This window comes from Hyla sarda, chromosome 7, assembly GCF_029499605.1.
Source record: "Hyla sarda isolate aHylSar1 chromosome 7, aHylSar1.hap1, whole genome shotgun sequence".
Taxonomy (NCBI): Eukaryota; Metazoa; Chordata; class Amphibia; order Anura; family Hylidae; genus Hyla; species Hyla sarda.
The window spans coordinates 223,711,124-223,729,068 of record NC_079195.1 but is presented as its reverse complement, the minus strand read 5'-3'; the positions used below and the strand labels follow the sequence as shown (position 1 = coordinate 223,729,068).

General features: G+C 48.4%; 1 protein-coding gene across 2 annotated transcripts in view; it reads left to right on the top strand.

Moving 5' to 3' along the window:
- Nucleotides 1–17,945, top strand: part of UBE2U (ubiquitin conjugating enzyme E2 U) — a 56,108-nt gene that overhangs the window by 24,071 nt on the left and 14,092 nt on the right. For both annotated transcript variants that reach the window (XM_056532858.1, XM_056532859.1), the window contains 3 exons: nt 685–751; nt 12,315–12,403; nt 12,521–12,587. In XM_056532858.1, coding sequence (XP_056388833.1) covers nt 685–751; nt 12,315–12,403; nt 12,521–12,587 — 223 coding nt within the window. The remainder of the gene's footprint in view (nt 1–684; nt 752–12,314; nt 12,404–12,520; nt 12,588–17,945) is intronic.

Below are 17,945 nucleotides of genomic sequence, written 5' to 3'. Positions count from 1 at the left end.
CTTGCACCAGCCCTGCCCTATGGAGGGTATGTTCAAACGGAAAAATTTCTGCATGGACTTTCGCATGGAAATTCTGCATGTGTTTATAGCAAGTAAGTTGGATATCACTTAGTGGGGTCAACGGGATTCCGCAGTCCCATTCACACTGCAGAATGTAAGTCAAGTCTTATATTTTTGCAGAGTTCAGCTGTTGAAGCCCATCGAAGTGAATGGGGCTTTTTTTCCTCCGCTAAATGCGAATTGGGTGCAAATTTCGCGCAGAATCTGCTTGGAATTAGCTCGGGTTGTGATTAAAATAAAATTTTCGTAATATAAAAAGCACCTTTTTCCATGCGCTGTGTATTCATTCCGTGTGGATTCCGCATATGATTTGAAAGATGCTGAATTCCGGCAAAATAAATGCAGCCGTGGAATTCCGCATGTATGTGGAGTTTCTGCCATCTGAACACAGACTTATAATGGAGACTGCAACGAGCTGGGAGAGAGATGCACAACGCGCTGCTCCCGGCCTGTTTTAGAGATTGTGCGGATCTGAAAAAGCTTTTTTTTCCTACTGACACACAATAAAAACACTTATCTATCACGCATACATCTGTGTATTAATCCCCATATCCTGGAGTAAGACCCATTGGTTCCAGGTATGGAATATCTATAGATAATCAATGACTTATTGGTGAATTGCAGATGGTACAGAAGAAGAAAACCTTGTGATAAGAAGGACCCCGGCCCCGGTCTCCACCACCAAACCCAGGTTTGTGACATATTCTCCTTATTTTACATTGAAGGGGGTATATAGAGGACATTAATACCTTTACACCTCTTGTGAGCGAACAAAATCATAAGTACAAGACCATTATTGATGCTGCAAGAAATGAAAAATAATCGTCATATTAGAGTGAATACATAAGACCTGATGGGTCAGTCACAGTGCACCCATAACAGAACCAGTCACAGGGCACCCATAACAGAACCAGTCACAGTGCACCCATAACAGAACCAGTCACAGGGCACCCATAACAGAACCAGTCACAGGGCACCCATAACAGAACCGGTCACAGTGCACCCATAACAGAACCGGTCACAGTGCACCCATAACAGGACCAGTCACAGTGCACCCATAACAGAACCAGTCACAGTGCACCCATAACAGGACCAGTCACAGTGCACCCATAACAGAACCAACCATAGTGCACCCATAACAGAACCTGTCACAGTGCACCCATAACAGAACCAGTCACAGTGCACCCATAACAGAACCGGTCACAGTGCACCCATAACAGAACCGGTCACAGTGCACCCATAACAGAACCAGTCACAGTGCACCCATAACAGAACCAGTCACAGTGCACCCATAACAGGACCAGTCACAGGGCACCCATAACAGAACCGGTCACAGTGCACCCATAACAGAACCTGTCACAGTGCACCCATAACAGAACCAGTCACAGTGCACCCATAACAGAACCGGTCACAGGGCACCCATAACAGAACCAGTCACAGTGCACCCATAACAGAAGCAGTCACAGTGCACCCATAACAGAACCAGTCACAGGGCACCCATAACAGAAGCAGTCACAGTGCACTCATAACAGAACCAGTCACAGTGCACCCATAACAGAAGCAGTCACAGTGCACCCATAACAGAACCAGTCACAGGGCACCCATAACAGAACCAACCACAGTGCCCCCATAACAGAACCAATCACAGTGCACCCATAACAGGACCAGTCACAGTGCACCCATAACAGAACCAGTCACAGTGCACCCATAACAGAACCAATCACAGTGCACCCATAACAGGACCAGTCACAGTGCACCCATAACAGAACCAACCATAGTGCACCCATAACAGGACCAGTCACAGTGCACCCATAACAGGACCAGTCACAGTGCACCCATAACAGGACCAGTCACAGGGCACCCATAACAGAAGCAGTCACAGTGCACCCATAACAGAACCAGTCACGGTGCACCCATAACAGAACCAGTCACAGTGCACCCATAACAGAACCAATCACAGTGCACCCATAACAGGACCAGTCACAGTGCACCCATAACAGAACCAAACACAGTGCACCCATAACAGAACCAGTCACAGTGCACCCATAACAGAACCAACCACAGTGCACCCATAACAGAACCAACCACAGTGCATCCATAACAGAACCAGTCACAGTGCACCCATAACAGGACCAGTCACAGTGCACCCATAACAGAACCAGTCACAGTGCACTCATAACAGGACCAGTCACAGTGCACCCATAACAGAACCAGTCACAGTGCACCCATAACAGAACAAACCACAGTGCACCCATAACAGAACCAGTCACAGTGCACCAATAACAGAACCAGTCACAGTGAACCCATAACAGGACCAGTCACAGTGCACCCATAACAGAACCAATCACAGTGCACCCATAACAGGACCAGTCACAGTGCACCCATAACAGAACCAATCACAGTGCACCCATAACAGGACCAGTCACAGTGCACCCATAACAGAAGCAGCCACAGTGCACCCATAACAGAACCAGTCACAGTGCACCCATAACAGAACCAATCACAGTGCACCCATAACAGGACCAGTCACAGTGCACCCATAACAGAACCAACCACAGTGCACCCATAACAGAACCAACCACAGTGCATCCATAACAGAACCAGTCACAGTGCACCCATAACAGAACCCGTCACAGTGCACCCATAACAGGACCAGTCACAGTGCACCCATAACAGAACCAGTCACAGTGCACCCATAACAGGACCAGTCACAGTGCACCCATAACAGGACCAGTCACAGTGCACCCATAACAGGACCAGTCACAGTGCACCCATAACAGAACCAACCACAGTGCCCCCATAACAGGACCAGTCACAGTGCACCCATAACAGAACCAACCACAGTGCACCCATAACAGAACCAACCACAGTGCATCCATAACAGAACCAGTCACAGTGCACCCATAACAGAACCCGTCACAGTGCACCCATAACAGGACCAGTCACAGTGCACCCATAACAGAACCAGTCACAGTGCACCCATAACAGGACCAGTCACAGTGCACCCATAACAGGACCAGTCACAGTGCACCCATAACAGGACCAGTCACAGTGCACCCATAACAGAACCAACCACAGTGCCCCCATAACAGGACCAGTCACAGTGCACCCATAACAGGACCAGTCACAGTGCACCCATAACAGGACCAGTCACAGTGCACCCATAACAGGACCAGTCACAGTGCACCCATAACAGAACCAAACACAGTGCACCCATAACAGGACCAGTCACAGTGCAGAACCAACCACAGTGCACCCATAACAGAACCAGTCACAGTGCACCCATAACAGAACCAGTCACAGTGCACCCATAACAGAACCAGTCACAGTGCACCCAAAACAGAACCAGTCACAGTGCACCCATAACAGAACCAACCACAGTGCATCCATAACAGAACCAGTCACAGTGCACCCATAACAGAACCAGTCACAGTGCACTCATAACAGAACCAGTCACAGTGCACCCATAACAGAACCAGTCACAGTGCACCCATAACAGAACCAGTCACAGTGCACCCATAACAGAACCAACCACAGTGCACCCATAACAGAACCAGTCACAGTGCACCCATAACAGGACCAGTCACAGTGCACCCATAACAGGACCAGTCACAGTGCACCCATAACAGGACCAGTCAGAGTGCACCCATAACAGAACCAACCACAGTGCACCCATAACAGAACCAACCACAGTGCATCCATAACAGAACCAGTCACAGTGCACCCATAACAGGACCAGTCACAGTGCACCCATAACAGAACCAACCACAGTGCCCCCATAACAGGACCAGTCACAGTGCACCCATAACAGAACCAACCACAGTGCACCCATAACAGAACCAACCACAGTGCATCCATAACAGAACCAGTCACAGTGCACCCATAACAGAACCCGTCACAGTGCACCCATAACAGGACCAGTCACAGTGCACCCATAACAGAACCAGTCACAGTGCACCCATAACAGGACCAGTCACAGTGCACCCATAACAGGACCAGTCACAGTGCACCCATAACAGGACCAGTCACAGTGCACCCATAACAGAACCAACCACAGTGCCCCCATAACAGGACCAGTCACAGTGCACCCATAACAGGACCAGTCACAGTGCACCCATAACAGAACCAAACACAGTGCACCCATAACAGGACCAGTCACAGTGCAGAACCAACCACAGTGCACCCATAACAGAACCAGTCACAGTGCACCCATAACAGAACCAGTCACAGTGCACCCATAACAGAACCAGTCACAGTGCACCCAAAACAGAACCAGTCACAGTGCACCCATAACAGAACCAACCACAGTGCATCCATAACAGAACCAGTCACAGTGCACCCATAACAGAACCAGTCACAGTGCACTCATAACAGAACCAGTCACAGTGCACCCATAACAGAACCAGTCACAGTGCACCCATAACAGAACCAGTCACAGTGCACCCATAACAGAACCAACCACAGTGCACCCATAACAGAACCAGTCACAGTGCACCCATAACAGGACCAGTCACAGTGCACCCATAACAGGACCAGTCACAGTGCACCCATAACAGGACCAGTCAGAGTGCACCCATAACAGAACCAACCACAGTGCCCCCATAACAGGACCAGTCACAGTGCACCCATAACAGAACCAGTCACAGGGCACCCATAACAGAACCAGTCACAGTGCACCCATAACAGGACCAGTCACAGTGCACCCATAACAGGACCAGTCACAGTGCACCCATAACAGGACCAGTCACAGTGCACCCATAACAGGACCAGTCACAGTGCACCCATAACAGAACCAAACACAGTGCACCCATAACAGGACCAGTCACAGTGCAGAACCAACCACAATGCACCCATAACAGAACCAGTCACAGTGCACCCATAACAGAACCAGTCACAGTGCACCCATAACAGAACCAGTCACAGTGCACCCATAACAGAACCAGTCACAGTGCACCCATAACAGAACCAACCACAGTGCACCCATAACAGAACCAGTCACAGTGCACCCATAACAGAACCAACCACAGTGCATCCATAACAGAACCAGTCACAGTGCACCCATAACAGAACCCGTCACAGTGCACCCATAACAGGACCAGTCACAGTGCACCCATAACAGAACCAGTCACAGTGCACCCATAACAGGACCAGTCACAGTGCACCCATAACAGGACCAGTCACAGTGCACCCATAACAGGACCAGTCACAGTGCACCCATAACAGAACCAACCACAGTGCCCCCATAACAGGACCAGTCACAGTGCACCCATAACAGGACCAGTCACAGTGCACCCATAACAGGACCAGTCACAGTGCACCCATAACAGGACCAGTCACAGTGCACCCATAACAGAACCAAACACAGTGCACCCATAACAGGACCAGTCACAGTGCAGAACCAACCACAGTGCACCCATAACAGAACCAGTCACAGTGCACCCATAACAGAACCAGTCACAGTGCACCCATAACAGAACCAGTCACAGTGCACCCAAAACAGAACCAGTCACAGTGCACCCATAACAGAACCAACCACAGTGCATCCATAACAGAACCAGTCACAGTGCACCCATAACAGAACCAGTCACAGTGCACTCATAACAGAACCAGTCACAGTGCACCCATAACAGAACCAGTCACAGTGCACCCATAACAGAACCAGTCACAGTGCACCCATAACAGAACCAACCACAGTGCACCCATAACAGAACCAGTCACAGTGCACCCATAACAGGACCAGTCACAGTGCACCCATAACAGGACCAGTCACAGTGCACCCATAACAGGACCAGTCAGAGTGCACCCATAACAGAACCAACCACAGTGCCCCCATAACAGGACCAGTCACAGTGCACCCATAACAGAACCAGTCACAGGGCACCCATAACAGAACCAGTCACAGTGCACCCATAACAGGACCAGTCACAGTGCACCCATAACAGGACCAGTCACAGTGCACCCATAACAGGACCAGTCACAGTGCACCCATAACAGGACCAGTCACAGTGCACCCATAACAGAACCAAACACAGTGCACCCATAACAGGACCAGTCACAGTGCAGAACCAACCACAATGCACCCATAACAGAACCAGTCACAGTGCACCCATAACAGAACCAGTCACAGTGCACCCATAACAGAACCAGTCACAGTGCACCCATAACAGAACCAGTCACAGTGCACCCATAACAGAACCAACCACAGTACATCCATAACAGGGCTAGGAATTTGGAGGCCTCTGCTCTTCTTTGCAGCCCTTTACATGGCGGTGTGCTCTGTGTTCTGTGCTTTGTGTTCTGTGTTCTTTGCTCAGTGTTCTGTGCTCTATGTTCTGTGCTCTATGTTCTGTGCTCTATGTTCTGTGCTCAGTGTTCTGTGCTCAGTGTTCTGTGCTCTGTGTTCTGTGCTCTGTGTTCTCTGCTCTGTGCTCTGTGCTCTATGTTCTGTGCTCAGTGTTCTGTGTTCTGTGCTCTGTGTTCTTTGTTCTGTGTTCTGTGCTCTGTGCTTTGTGTTCTGTTCTTTGTTCTGTGTTCTGTGTTCTTTGTTCTGTGCTCTGTGCTTAGTGTTCTGTGTTCTGTGCTCTGTGTTCTGTGCTTAGTGTTCTGTGTTATTTGTTCTGTGTTCTGTGCTTAGTGTTCTGTGTTCTTTGTTCTGTGTTCTGTGCTCTGTGTTCTGTGCTCTGTGCTTAGTGTTCTGTTCTTTGTTCTGCGCTCTGTGTTCTGTGCTCTGTGTTCTGTGCTCTGTGCTTACTTAGTGTTCTGTGCTCTGTGTTCTGTGTTCTTTGTTCTGTGTTCTGTGCTTAGTGTTCTATGTTCTTTGTTCTGTGCTCTGTGCTTAGTGTTCTGTGTTCTTTGTTCTGTGCTCTGTGCTTACTTAGTGTTCTGTGCTCTGTGCTTAGTGTTCTGTGTTCTTTGTTCTGTGCTCTATGCTTAGTGTTCTGTGCTCTGTGTTCTATGCTCTGTGCTTAGTGTTCTGTGCTCTGTGTTCTTTGTTCTGTGTTCTGTGCTCTGTGTTCTATGCTCTGTGCTTAGTGTTCTGTGCTCTGTGCTTAGTGTTCTGTGCTCTGTGTTCTTTGTTCTGTGTTCTTTGTTCTGTGTTCTTTGTTCTGTGCTCTGTGTTCTTTGTTCTGTGTTCTTTGTTCTGTGTTCTTTGTTCTGTGTTCTGTGCTCTGTGTTCTGTGCTCAGTGTTCTGTGCTCTGTGTTCTGTGTTCTGTGCTCTGTGCTCAGTGTTCTGTGCTCTGCGTTTTGTGTTCTGTGTTCTGTGCTCTGTGTTCTGTGCTCTGTGTTCTGTGTTCTGTGCTTAGTGTTCTGTGTTCTGTGCTCTGTGTTCTGTGTTCTTTGTTCTGTGTTCTTTGTTCTGTGCTCTGTGCTTAGTGTTCTGTGTTCTTTGTTCTGTGCTTAGTGTTCTGTGTTCTGTGTTCTGTGCTCTGTGTTCTGTGCTCTGTGTTATGTGGTCTGTGTTCTGTGTTCTGTGTTCTGTGCTCTGTGTTCTGTGTTATGTGCTCTGTGTTCTGTGTTCTGTGCTCTGTGTTCTGTGCTCTGTGTTATGTGCTCTGTGTTCTGTGTTCTGTGTTCTGTGCTCTGTGTTCGGTGTTCTGTGTTCTGTGCTCTGTGCTCTGTGTTATGTGCTCTGTGTTCTGTGCTCTGTGTTCTGTGCTCTGTGTTCTGGAGGAGCAGGAATTATCTCCTTGGTTTACAGGAAATCCCTGGTCTGAATTCTTCTATTGAATATATCCTCACAGAGCGCGGTGTCTCCTGGTCCAGAAGCTCTAGGATCCATTCCCGGAGTACAAGGCAAATAAACAAATATAAAACCTGACTGCAATGAGCAATGTGCCCGGAGGTGCCCAAGAGTTCTCTGACAGTGCCCCCTGGTGGCTGAGTACCCACACTGCCTATTTAAATTTATGTGGGAATCAGGAAAACTGGGCCGAATTGTGATGACAGTATGGCCAATTGGGTCATGTCCTCTCCGGTCTTGTGGCCGACTGGGTCATGTCCTCTCTGGTTTTGTGGCCGACTGGGTCATGTCCTCTCTGGTCTTGTGGCCGACTGGGTCATGTCCTCTCTGGTCTTGTGGCCGACTGGGTCATGTCCTCTCTGGTCTTGTGGCCGACTGGGTCATGTCCTCTCCGGTCTTGTGGCCGACTGGGTCATGTCCTCTCCGGTCTTGTGGCCGACTGGGTCATGTCCTCTCCGGTCTTGTGGCCGACTGGGTCATGTCCTCTCCGGTCTTGTGGCCGATTGGGTCATGTCCTCTCCGGTCTTGTGGCCGACTGGGTCATGTCCTCTCTGATCTTGTGGCTGACTGGGTCATGTCCTCTCCGGTCTTGTGGCCGACTGGGTCATGTCCTCTCTGGTCTTGTGGCCGACTGGGTCATGTCCTCTCTTGTCTTGTGGCCGACTGGGTCATGTCCTCTCCGGTCTTGTTGCCGACTGGGTCATGTCCTCTCCGGTCTTGTGGCCGACTGGGTCATGTCCTCTCCGGTCTTGTTGCCGACTGGGTTGTGTCCTCTCCGGTCTTGTGGCCGACTGGGTCATGTCCTCTCCGGTCTTGTGGCCGACTGGGTCATGTCCTCTCCGGTCTTGTGGCCGACTGGGTCATGTCCTCTCCGGTCTTGTGGCCGACTGGGTCATGTCCTCTCCGGTCTTGTGGCCGACTGGGTCATGTCCTCTCCGGTCTTGTGGCCGACTGGGTCATGTCCTCTCCGGTCTTGTGGCCGACTGGGTCATGTCCTCTCCGGTCTTGTGGCCGACTGGGTCATGTCCTCTCCGGTCTTGTGGCCGACTGGGTCATGTCCTCTCCGGTCTTGTGGCCTTCTGGGTCATGTCCTCTCCGGTCTTGTGGCCAACTGGGTCATGTCCTCTCCGGTCTTGTGGCCGACTGGGTCATGACCTCTCCGTTCTTGTGGCCGACTGGGTCATGTCCTCTCCGGTCTTGTGGCCGACTGGGTCATCTCCTCTCCGGTCTTGTGGCCGACTGGGTCATGTCCTCTCCGGTCTTGTGGCCGACTGGGTCATGTCCTCTCCGTTCTTGTGGCCGACTGGGTCATGTCCTCTCCGGTCTTGTGGCCGACTGGGTCATGTCCTCTCCGGTCTTGTGGCCGACTGGGTCATGTCCTCTCCGGTCTTGTGGCCTTCTGGGTCATGTCCTCTCCGGTCTTGTGGCCTTCTGGGTCATGTCCTCTCCGGTCTTGTGGCCGACTGGGTCATGTCCTCTCCGGTCTTGTGGCCGACTGGGTCATGACCTCTCCGGTCTTGTGGCCGACTGGGTCATGTCCTCTCCGTTCTTGTGGCCGACTGGGTCATGTCCTCTCCGGTCTTGTGGTCGACTGGGTCATGTCCTCTCCGGTCTTGTGGCCGACTGGGTCATGTCCTCTCCGGTCTTGTGGCTGACTGGGTCATGTCCTCTCCGGTCTTGTGGGGTGTTCCTCTTATGTAGTGGTTAGTACTGACCAAAAGTGTCCAAGTAAGGACGCACCAGGGACCTGATCTTGTGGGCCCAATCCTCATTGATGTGTGTGGGGGTGAGGGCCCCTCCGGTCCGATCCCACAGATGAGCTGCTGTAAAGCAAACTGCTGAAAAAAAACTTCCTGATGATTATAAACGGAGTCAAATCAAGCAGCTTGTTGTGTATGGGGGCCCTGCGGGCCAGTCAGAACCCATGTGACCCCTGTCCACCACAGAAAGTGTCCACAATGAGCATCAGGACTGGAACATAGCAACCAATCCGATACCATCTTTCATTTTACATAGGCGTTTCTAAAAAATGAAAGAAGCCATCTGATTGGTTGCTATGGGCAACTGCTCCACTTTTTCTGTGCGCAAATTTTCATAAATCTTCCCCAAATCTTATGGCTGATGAGTGAAAAAACTGTATGATGTCTCATATTTCCCTATTGCAGTGTTTCCTAGTGTTGAGCGCGAATATTCGAAATGCTAATTTTTATGGCGAATATCGGCACTTTGCAATTTTGCGAGTATTTAGAATATAGCGCTATATATATTCGTAATGACGAATATTTGTTTTTTCACTTTTTTTCCTCACAGTACACATCACAACAATGATGTGTACTGTGTAAAAAAGTGATAGTTCTAGTGTAGGGTAAAGTGTTAGTTGAAAGATATAATCGCGCATGCGCACTATACGAATTTCAATACGATTTTCGCAAGGGAAAAAAAGCGAATGAACATAGCAAATATGCAAATTTCGTGGACATAGGACGAATATTCGCCCATATATTCGTGAAATATCGCAAATTTGAATATGGCCCATGCCGCTCATCACAAGTGTTTCCCAACTAGGGGCCTCCAGCTGTTGCAAAACTAGAACTCCCAGCATGCCTGGACAGCTGAAGGCTACTTTGCGCAAGGGTGTTCCCTATTTTTTCCATAATTCTTACCCCAGTTTTGACCCCTCTGTGTTTCACAGGGGTGTTTGCAAAACTACAACCCCCAGCATGCCTGGACAGACTTTCTGGGCATGCTGGGAGTTGTAGTTTTTGCAAGGGTGTTCTACAGTTTTCCATAACTCTTACCCCAGTTTTGACCCCTCAGTATGTCACAAGGGTGTTTGCAAAACTACAACCACTAGCAGGCACAGACAGCCTTTGGCTGTTCGGGCATGCTGGGAGTTGTAGTTTTGCGCAAGGGTGTTCGCCATTTTTCCATCACTCTTACTCCAGTTTTAAGTGTTTCCCAACCAGTGTGCCACTGTGTACATACATTACATTACTTATCCTGTACTGATCCTGAGTTATATCTTGAATTACTATAAACACCATATAGAACAATGGTCTCAAACTGTGGCCCTCCAGCTGTTGCAAAACTACAACTCCCAGCATGCCCAGACAGCCTTTGGCTGTCTGGGCATGCTGGGAGTTGTAGTTTTGCACAAGGGTGTTCGTCAATTTTCCATAACTCTTACCCCAGTTTTGACCTTTCAGAATTTCACAAAGGTGTTCACAAAACTACAACCCCCAGCATGTTCAGACAGGGAGTTGTAGTTTTGCGCAAGGGTGTACACCATTTTCCACAACTCTTACCCCAGTCTTGACCCCTCTGTATTTCACAATGGTGTTTGCAAAACTACAACCTCCAGCATGCCCGGACAGCCGAAGGCTGTTCGGTCATGCTGGGAGTTGTAGTTTTGCGCAAGGGTGTTCGCCATTTTTCCATAACTCTTAACCCAGTCTTAACCCCTCAGTATTTCACAAGGGTGTTCGCAAAACTACAACCTCCAGCATGCCCGGACAGCCTTAGGCTGTTCAGGCATGCTGGGAGTTGTAGGTTTGCGCAAGGGTGTTCGCCATTTTTCCATAACTCTTAACCCAGTCTTAACCCCTCAGTATTTCACAAGGGTGTTCGCAAAACTACAACCTCCAGCATGCCCGGACAGCCTTTGGCTGTTCAGGCATGCTGGGAGTTGTAGGTCTGCGCAAGGGTGTTTGCCAATTTTACATAACTCTTACCCAAATTTTGACCCCTCAGTATTTCGCAACGGTGTTCGCAAAACTACAACCCCGGACAGCCTTCGGCTGTCTGGCCATGCTGGGAGTTGTAGTTTTTATCGCAAGGGTGTTCGCCATTTTTTCATAACTCTTACCCCAGTCTTGATCCCTCAGTATTTCACAAGGGTGGTCGCCATTTTTCCATCACTCTTAGGGTGGGTTCACACCACGATTTTGCTATACGGTTTAATAAAAAATAATAATAAAAAAAACGTATGCAACCGTACAGAAAACCGTGCCCATAGACTTCCCATTCAAAACTGTATGCACCATAATGTATACGGTTGTCTCCGTTTTTCAAACCATACGGTTTTTTACTTTTTTTTTCTGTTTTTTTCTGTTTTTTTTTTAACATGGGAGTCAATGGGAAGCGTACAGAATTGTATGTGCGTACGGTTCCATCAGGTTTTCACCATACGGTTTTTGACCTTGCACAGTTTTTTTTCTTGGAATTTCAATCAAATAAGTGAAACTTTATTCATAATGGAGTGAAAAGCTAAAAACGTATAAAGTTTTTTCTTAAAAAACTGATGCAACCGGACATCATTTTTCAAACCGTATACGGTTTTGAACCGTATACAGATAAAAAATTGTACACACGTTTTGATACAGTTTAGTCAGGTTTTGAGGAATAAGTTTTTTTTTTTTTTTATTAAAAACCCGATACAGGAACAGTATTGCAAAAACGTGGTGTGAACCCGGCCTTAGCCCAGTTTTATATTTCAAATCCTTCTTCATTTAGAAAAGTCACCGCGGTCTCCTTTGAGAATTACCACCAGACTTGGAGTAACATCGGCACATCCAAGACCGTCCGGGGCGTAAAGCAGAAACGTAAGTCACCAGAAAGTTCTGATAATTTTACTGATTTCACCGAAATCCGTAAAATCTGGAATCTGGCACAGGTCATGTGGGAAAAATCCAATTTACAGTAGTTTATGTGTATTACAGAATTCACAGAACGAGAATCAAGATCATTGTCTAAGGAAATAGAAGCGACGAGGATGGGAAATGATACGTAAGTGAACGTCGTGTGGAGGAGTAAGATCTTATACACAGCACTGGGCTCCATGGGGATTTTCTTTTTCTTTTTAAAGAAGCACTCCGGGGGTATTTTTCATCTGTATCATGCACGATCACCATCACTAGTCCTACAGTGCCATCTGATTTATTCCAGCTCCGCTACATCCATGGGTTTTATTACTGTAACTGGGTTATGTGATCACCACAGAAAATTAGCATTTAGAGGAAGTGGTCAGTCTCGGATCAGCTGACTTCCTGTGAACTGCAGGATGACATCATCACCTCTCCCTCCTGCTAGCTCCCAGACCCCTCTACTTTCAGCTCTATCTCTAAGGAATCAGGATATATAGTAGTTATACACCTCCCCTCCAGCTCTATCTGTATACTGCTGCTGCTATCTCTATGGTATCAGGATATATAGTAGTTATACACCTCCCCTCCAGCTCTATCTGTATACTGCTGCTGCTATCTCTATGGTATCAGGATATATAGTAGTTATACACCTCCCCTCCAGCTCTATCTGTATACTGCTGCTGATATCTCTATGGGATCAGGATATCTAGTAGTTATACAACTTCCCCCAGCTCTATCTGTATACTGCTGCTATCTCAATGGGATCAGGATATATAGTAGTTATACACCTCTCCTCCAGCTCTATCTGTATACTGCTGCTATCTCTATGAGATCAGGAAATATAGTAGTTATACACCTCCCCTCCAGCTCTATCTGTATACTGCTGCTATCTCTATGAGATCAGGATATATAGTAGTTATACACCTCCCCTCCAGCTCTATCTGTATACTGCTGCTATCTCTATGAGATCAGGATATATAGTAGTTATACACCTCCCCTCCAGCTCTATCTCTATACTGCTGCGTCTATCTCTATAGGATCAGAATATATAGTAGTTATACACCTCCCCCTCCAGACCTGTCTGTATACTGCTGCTTCTATCTCTATAGGATCAGGATATATAGTGTTTATACACTTCCCCTCCAGCTCTATCTGTATACTGCTTCTATCTCTATGGGATCAGGAGATATATATATATATATATATATATATATATATATATAGTAGTTATACACCTCCCCTCCAGCTCTATCTGTATACTGCTTCTATCTCTATGGGATCAGGATATATATATATAGTAGTTATACACCTCTCCTCCAGCTCTATCTGTATACTGCTGCTATCTCTATGGGATCAGGATATATAGTAGTTATACACCTCCCCTCCAGCTCTATCTGTATACTGCTTCTATCTCTATGGGATCAGGAGATATATATAGTAGTTATATACTTCCCCTGAGGATGAGTTTACATGTTTACATTTTTGCAGGTTTGATTTTCTCAAAATTGTGGCAAAAATATTTAACACAGTGTCTCAAAGTGTGGTAACAATGTGTCATGTTTACAGAGATTTTGGAAATCGCAGCAAAAACATGGCCAAAACATGGTGAACCCAGCATAAAGATTTAAAATCTTCATAAAACACTGTCACGATGCCGGCTGGCAGGTGGTGGATCCTCTGTGCCAGAGAGGGATTGGCGTGGACCGTGCTAGAGGATCGGTTCTAAGTCACTACTGGTTTTCACCAGAGCCCGCCGCAAAGCGGGATGGTCTTGCTGCGGCGGTAGTGACCAGGTCGTATCCCCTAGCAACGGCTCAACCTCTCTGGCTGCTGAAGATAGGCGCGGTACAAGGGAGTAGACAGAAGCAAGGTCGGACGTAGCAGAAGGTCGGGGCAGGCAGCAAGGATCGTAGTCAGGGGCAACGGCAGAAGGTCTGGAATCACAGGCAAGGAACACACAAGGAACGCTTTCACTGGCACTAGGGCAACAAGATCCGGCGAGGGAGTGAAGGGGAAGTGAGGTGATATAGGGAAGTGCACAGGTGTAAACACTAATTGGAACCACTGCACCAATCAGCGGTGCAGTGGCCCTTTAAATCGCAAAGACCCGGCGCGCGCGCGCCCTAGGGAGCGGGGCCGCGCGCGCCGGGACAGAACTGACGGGGAGCGAGTCAGGTACGGGAGCCGGGGTGCGCATCGCGAGCGGGCGCTACCCGCATCGCGGATCGCATCCCGGCCGGAGGTGGTAACGCAGCGCCCCGGGTCCGTGGAACCGACCGGGGCGCTGCAGTGAGGGAAGTGTAGCGAGCGCTCCGGGGAGGAGCGGGGACCCGGAGCGCTCGGCGTAACAGTACCCCCCCCCTTGGGTCTCCCCCTCTTCTTGGGGCCTGAGAACCTGAGGATCAGACTTTTGTCCAGGATATTGTCCTCAGGTTCCCAGGACCTCTCCTCTGGACCACAACCCTCCCAATCCACCAAAAAAAAAGTTCTTCCTCTGACCTTCTTAGAGGCCAAGATCTCTTTGACAGAGAAGATGTCCGAGGAGCCGGAAACAGGAGTGGGAGGAACAGATCTAGGAGAAAAACGGTTGAGGATGAGAGGTTTAAGAAGAGAGACGTGAAAGGCATTAGGGATACGAAGAGAAGGAGGAAGAAGAAGTTTGTAAGAGACAGGATTAATTTGACACAAAACTTTAAAAGGACCAAGATAGCGTGGTCCCAACTTATAGCTCGGGACACGGAAACGGACATATTTAGCGGAGAGCCATACCTTGTCTCCAGGGGAAAAAATGGGAGGAGCTCTTCTTTTCTTATCTGCGAATCTCTTCATGCGAGAAGAAGCCTGTAAGAGAGAATTTTGGGTCTCTTTCCATATGGTGGAAAGATCACGAGAAATTTCATCCACAGCGGGCAGACCAGAGGGCAAGGGGGTAGGGAGGGGGGGAAGAGGGTGACGGCCGTACACCACGAAAAACGGAGATTTGGAGGAAGATTCAGAGATTCTGAAATTATACGAGAATTCGGCCCAAGGTAGAAGATCTGCCCAGTCATCCTGGCGGGAGGAAACAAAATGTCGTAAATAGTCACCCAAGATCTGGTTAATTCTCTCTACTTGTCCATTGGATTGAGGATGGTATGCAGAAGAAAAATTTAATTTAATCTTGAGTTGTTTACAGAGAGCCCTCCAGAATTTAGACACAAATTGGACGCCTCTATCCGAGACGATCTGTGTAGGCAACCCGTGAAGACGAAAAATGTGTACAAAAAATTGTTTAGCCAACTGAGGCGCTGAAGGGAGACCAGGAAGAGGGATGAAATGTGCCATCTTGGAGAATCGATCAACGACCACCCAAATAACAGTGTTGCCATGGGATGGGGGTAAGTCAGTAATAAAATCCATACCAATCAGAGACCAAGGCTGTTCGGGGACAGGCAAAGGATGAAGAAAACCAGCGGGCTTCTGGCGAGGAGTCTTATCCCGGGCACAGATAGTGCAGGCTCGCACAAAGTCCACCACATCAGTCTCTAGAGTCGGCCACCAATAGAAGCGAGAGATGAGTTGCACAGATTTCTTAATGCCCGCATGACCTGCGAGATGGGAGGAGTGACCCCATTTGAGGATCCCAAGGCGTTGGCGTGGAGAAACAAAGGTCTTTCCTGGAGGAGTTTGTCTGATGGAGGCTGGAGAAGTGGAAATCAGGCAGTCAGGAGGAATGATGTGTTGAGGAGAGAGTTCAATTTCAGAGGCATCTGAGGAACGAGAGAGAGCATCGGCCCTAATGTTCTTATCAGCAGGCCGAAAGTGAATTTCAAAATTAAATCGGGCAAAGAACAGAGACCACCTGGCCTGACGAGGATTCAGCCGTTGGGCAGACTGGAGGTAGGAGAGGTTCTTGTGATCGGTGTAAATAATAACTGGAAATCTTGATCCCTCCAGCAGATGCCTCCATTCCTCAAGTGCTAATTTAATGGCTAGAAGCTCTCGATCCCCGATGGAGTAGTTCCTCTCCGCCGGAGAGAAGGTCCTGGAAAAAAAACCACAAGTAACAGCATGCCCGGAAGAGTTTTTTTGTAGAAGGACAGCTCCAGCTCCCACTGAGGAGGCATCAACCTCCAATAGGAAGGGTTTAGATGGGTCAGGTCTGGAGAGCACGGGAGCCGAAGAAAAGGCAGACTTGAGTCGTTTAAAGGCGTCTTCCGCTTGAGGAGGCCAAGACTTGGGATCGGCATTTTTTTTTGTTAAAGCCACAATAGGAGCCACAATGGTAGAAAAATGTGGAATAAATTGCCTGTAATAATTGGCGAACCCCAAAAAACGTTGGATGGCACGGAGTCCGGAGGGGCGTGGCCAATCCAAGACGGCAGAGAGTTTATCTGGGTCCATTTGTAGTCCCTGGCCAGAGACCAAGTATCCTAGAAAAGGAAGAGATTGGCATTCAAACAGACATTTCTCTATTTTGGCATAGAGTTGATTATCACGAAGTCTCTGAAGAACCATACGGACATGCTGGCGGTGTTCTTCAAGATTGGCAGAAAAAATCAGGATATCGTCCAGATATACAACAACACAGGAGTATAGGAGATCACGAAAAATTTCATTAACAAAGTCTTGGAAGACGGCAGGGGCGTTGCATAGACCAAAGGGCATGACCAGATACTCAAAGTGTCCATCTCTGGTGTTAAATGCCGTTTTCCATTCATCCCCCTCTCTGATGCGGATGAGATTATAAGCACCTCTTAAGTCCAGTTTGGTAAAAATATGGGCACCTTGGAGACGATCAAAGAGTTCAGAGATGAGGGGTAGGGGGTAGCGGTTCTTAACCGTGATTTTATTAAGACCGCGGTAGTCAATGCAAGGACGTAGAGAGCCATCTTTTTTGGACACAAAGAAAAATCCGGCTCCGGCAGGAGAGGAGGATTTACGGATAAAGCCCTTTTTTAAATTTTCTTGGACGTATTCCGACATGGCAAGAGTCTCTGGGACGGACAGAGGATAGATTCTGCCCCGGGGTGGAGTAGTGCCCGGGAGGAGGTCAATGGGACAATCATAAGGCCTGTGAGGAGGTAGAGTCTCAGCTTGTTTTTTGCAAAAAACGTCCGCAAAGTCCATATAGGCCTTAGGGAGACCGGTTACATGAGGAAGCACAGGGACACGGCAAGGTTTACTGGGAACCGGTTTTAAGCAGTCCTTGGAACAAGAGGGCCCCCAACTCTTGATCTCCCCAGTGGACCAATCCAGGATTGGGGAATGGAGTTGAAGCCAGGGAAGTCCAAGAAGGATTTCAGAAGTGCAATTGGGGAGGACCAACAGTTCAATCCTCTCGTGATGAGATCCGATGCGCATTAGAAGGGGCTCCGTGCGGAAACGTATAGTACAGTCCAATCTTTCATTGTTTACACAATTGATGTAGAGGGGTCTGGCGAGACTGGTCACCGGGATGTTGAACCTGTTGACGAGAGAGGCCAAGATAAAATTTCCTGCAGATCCAGAGTCCAAGAAG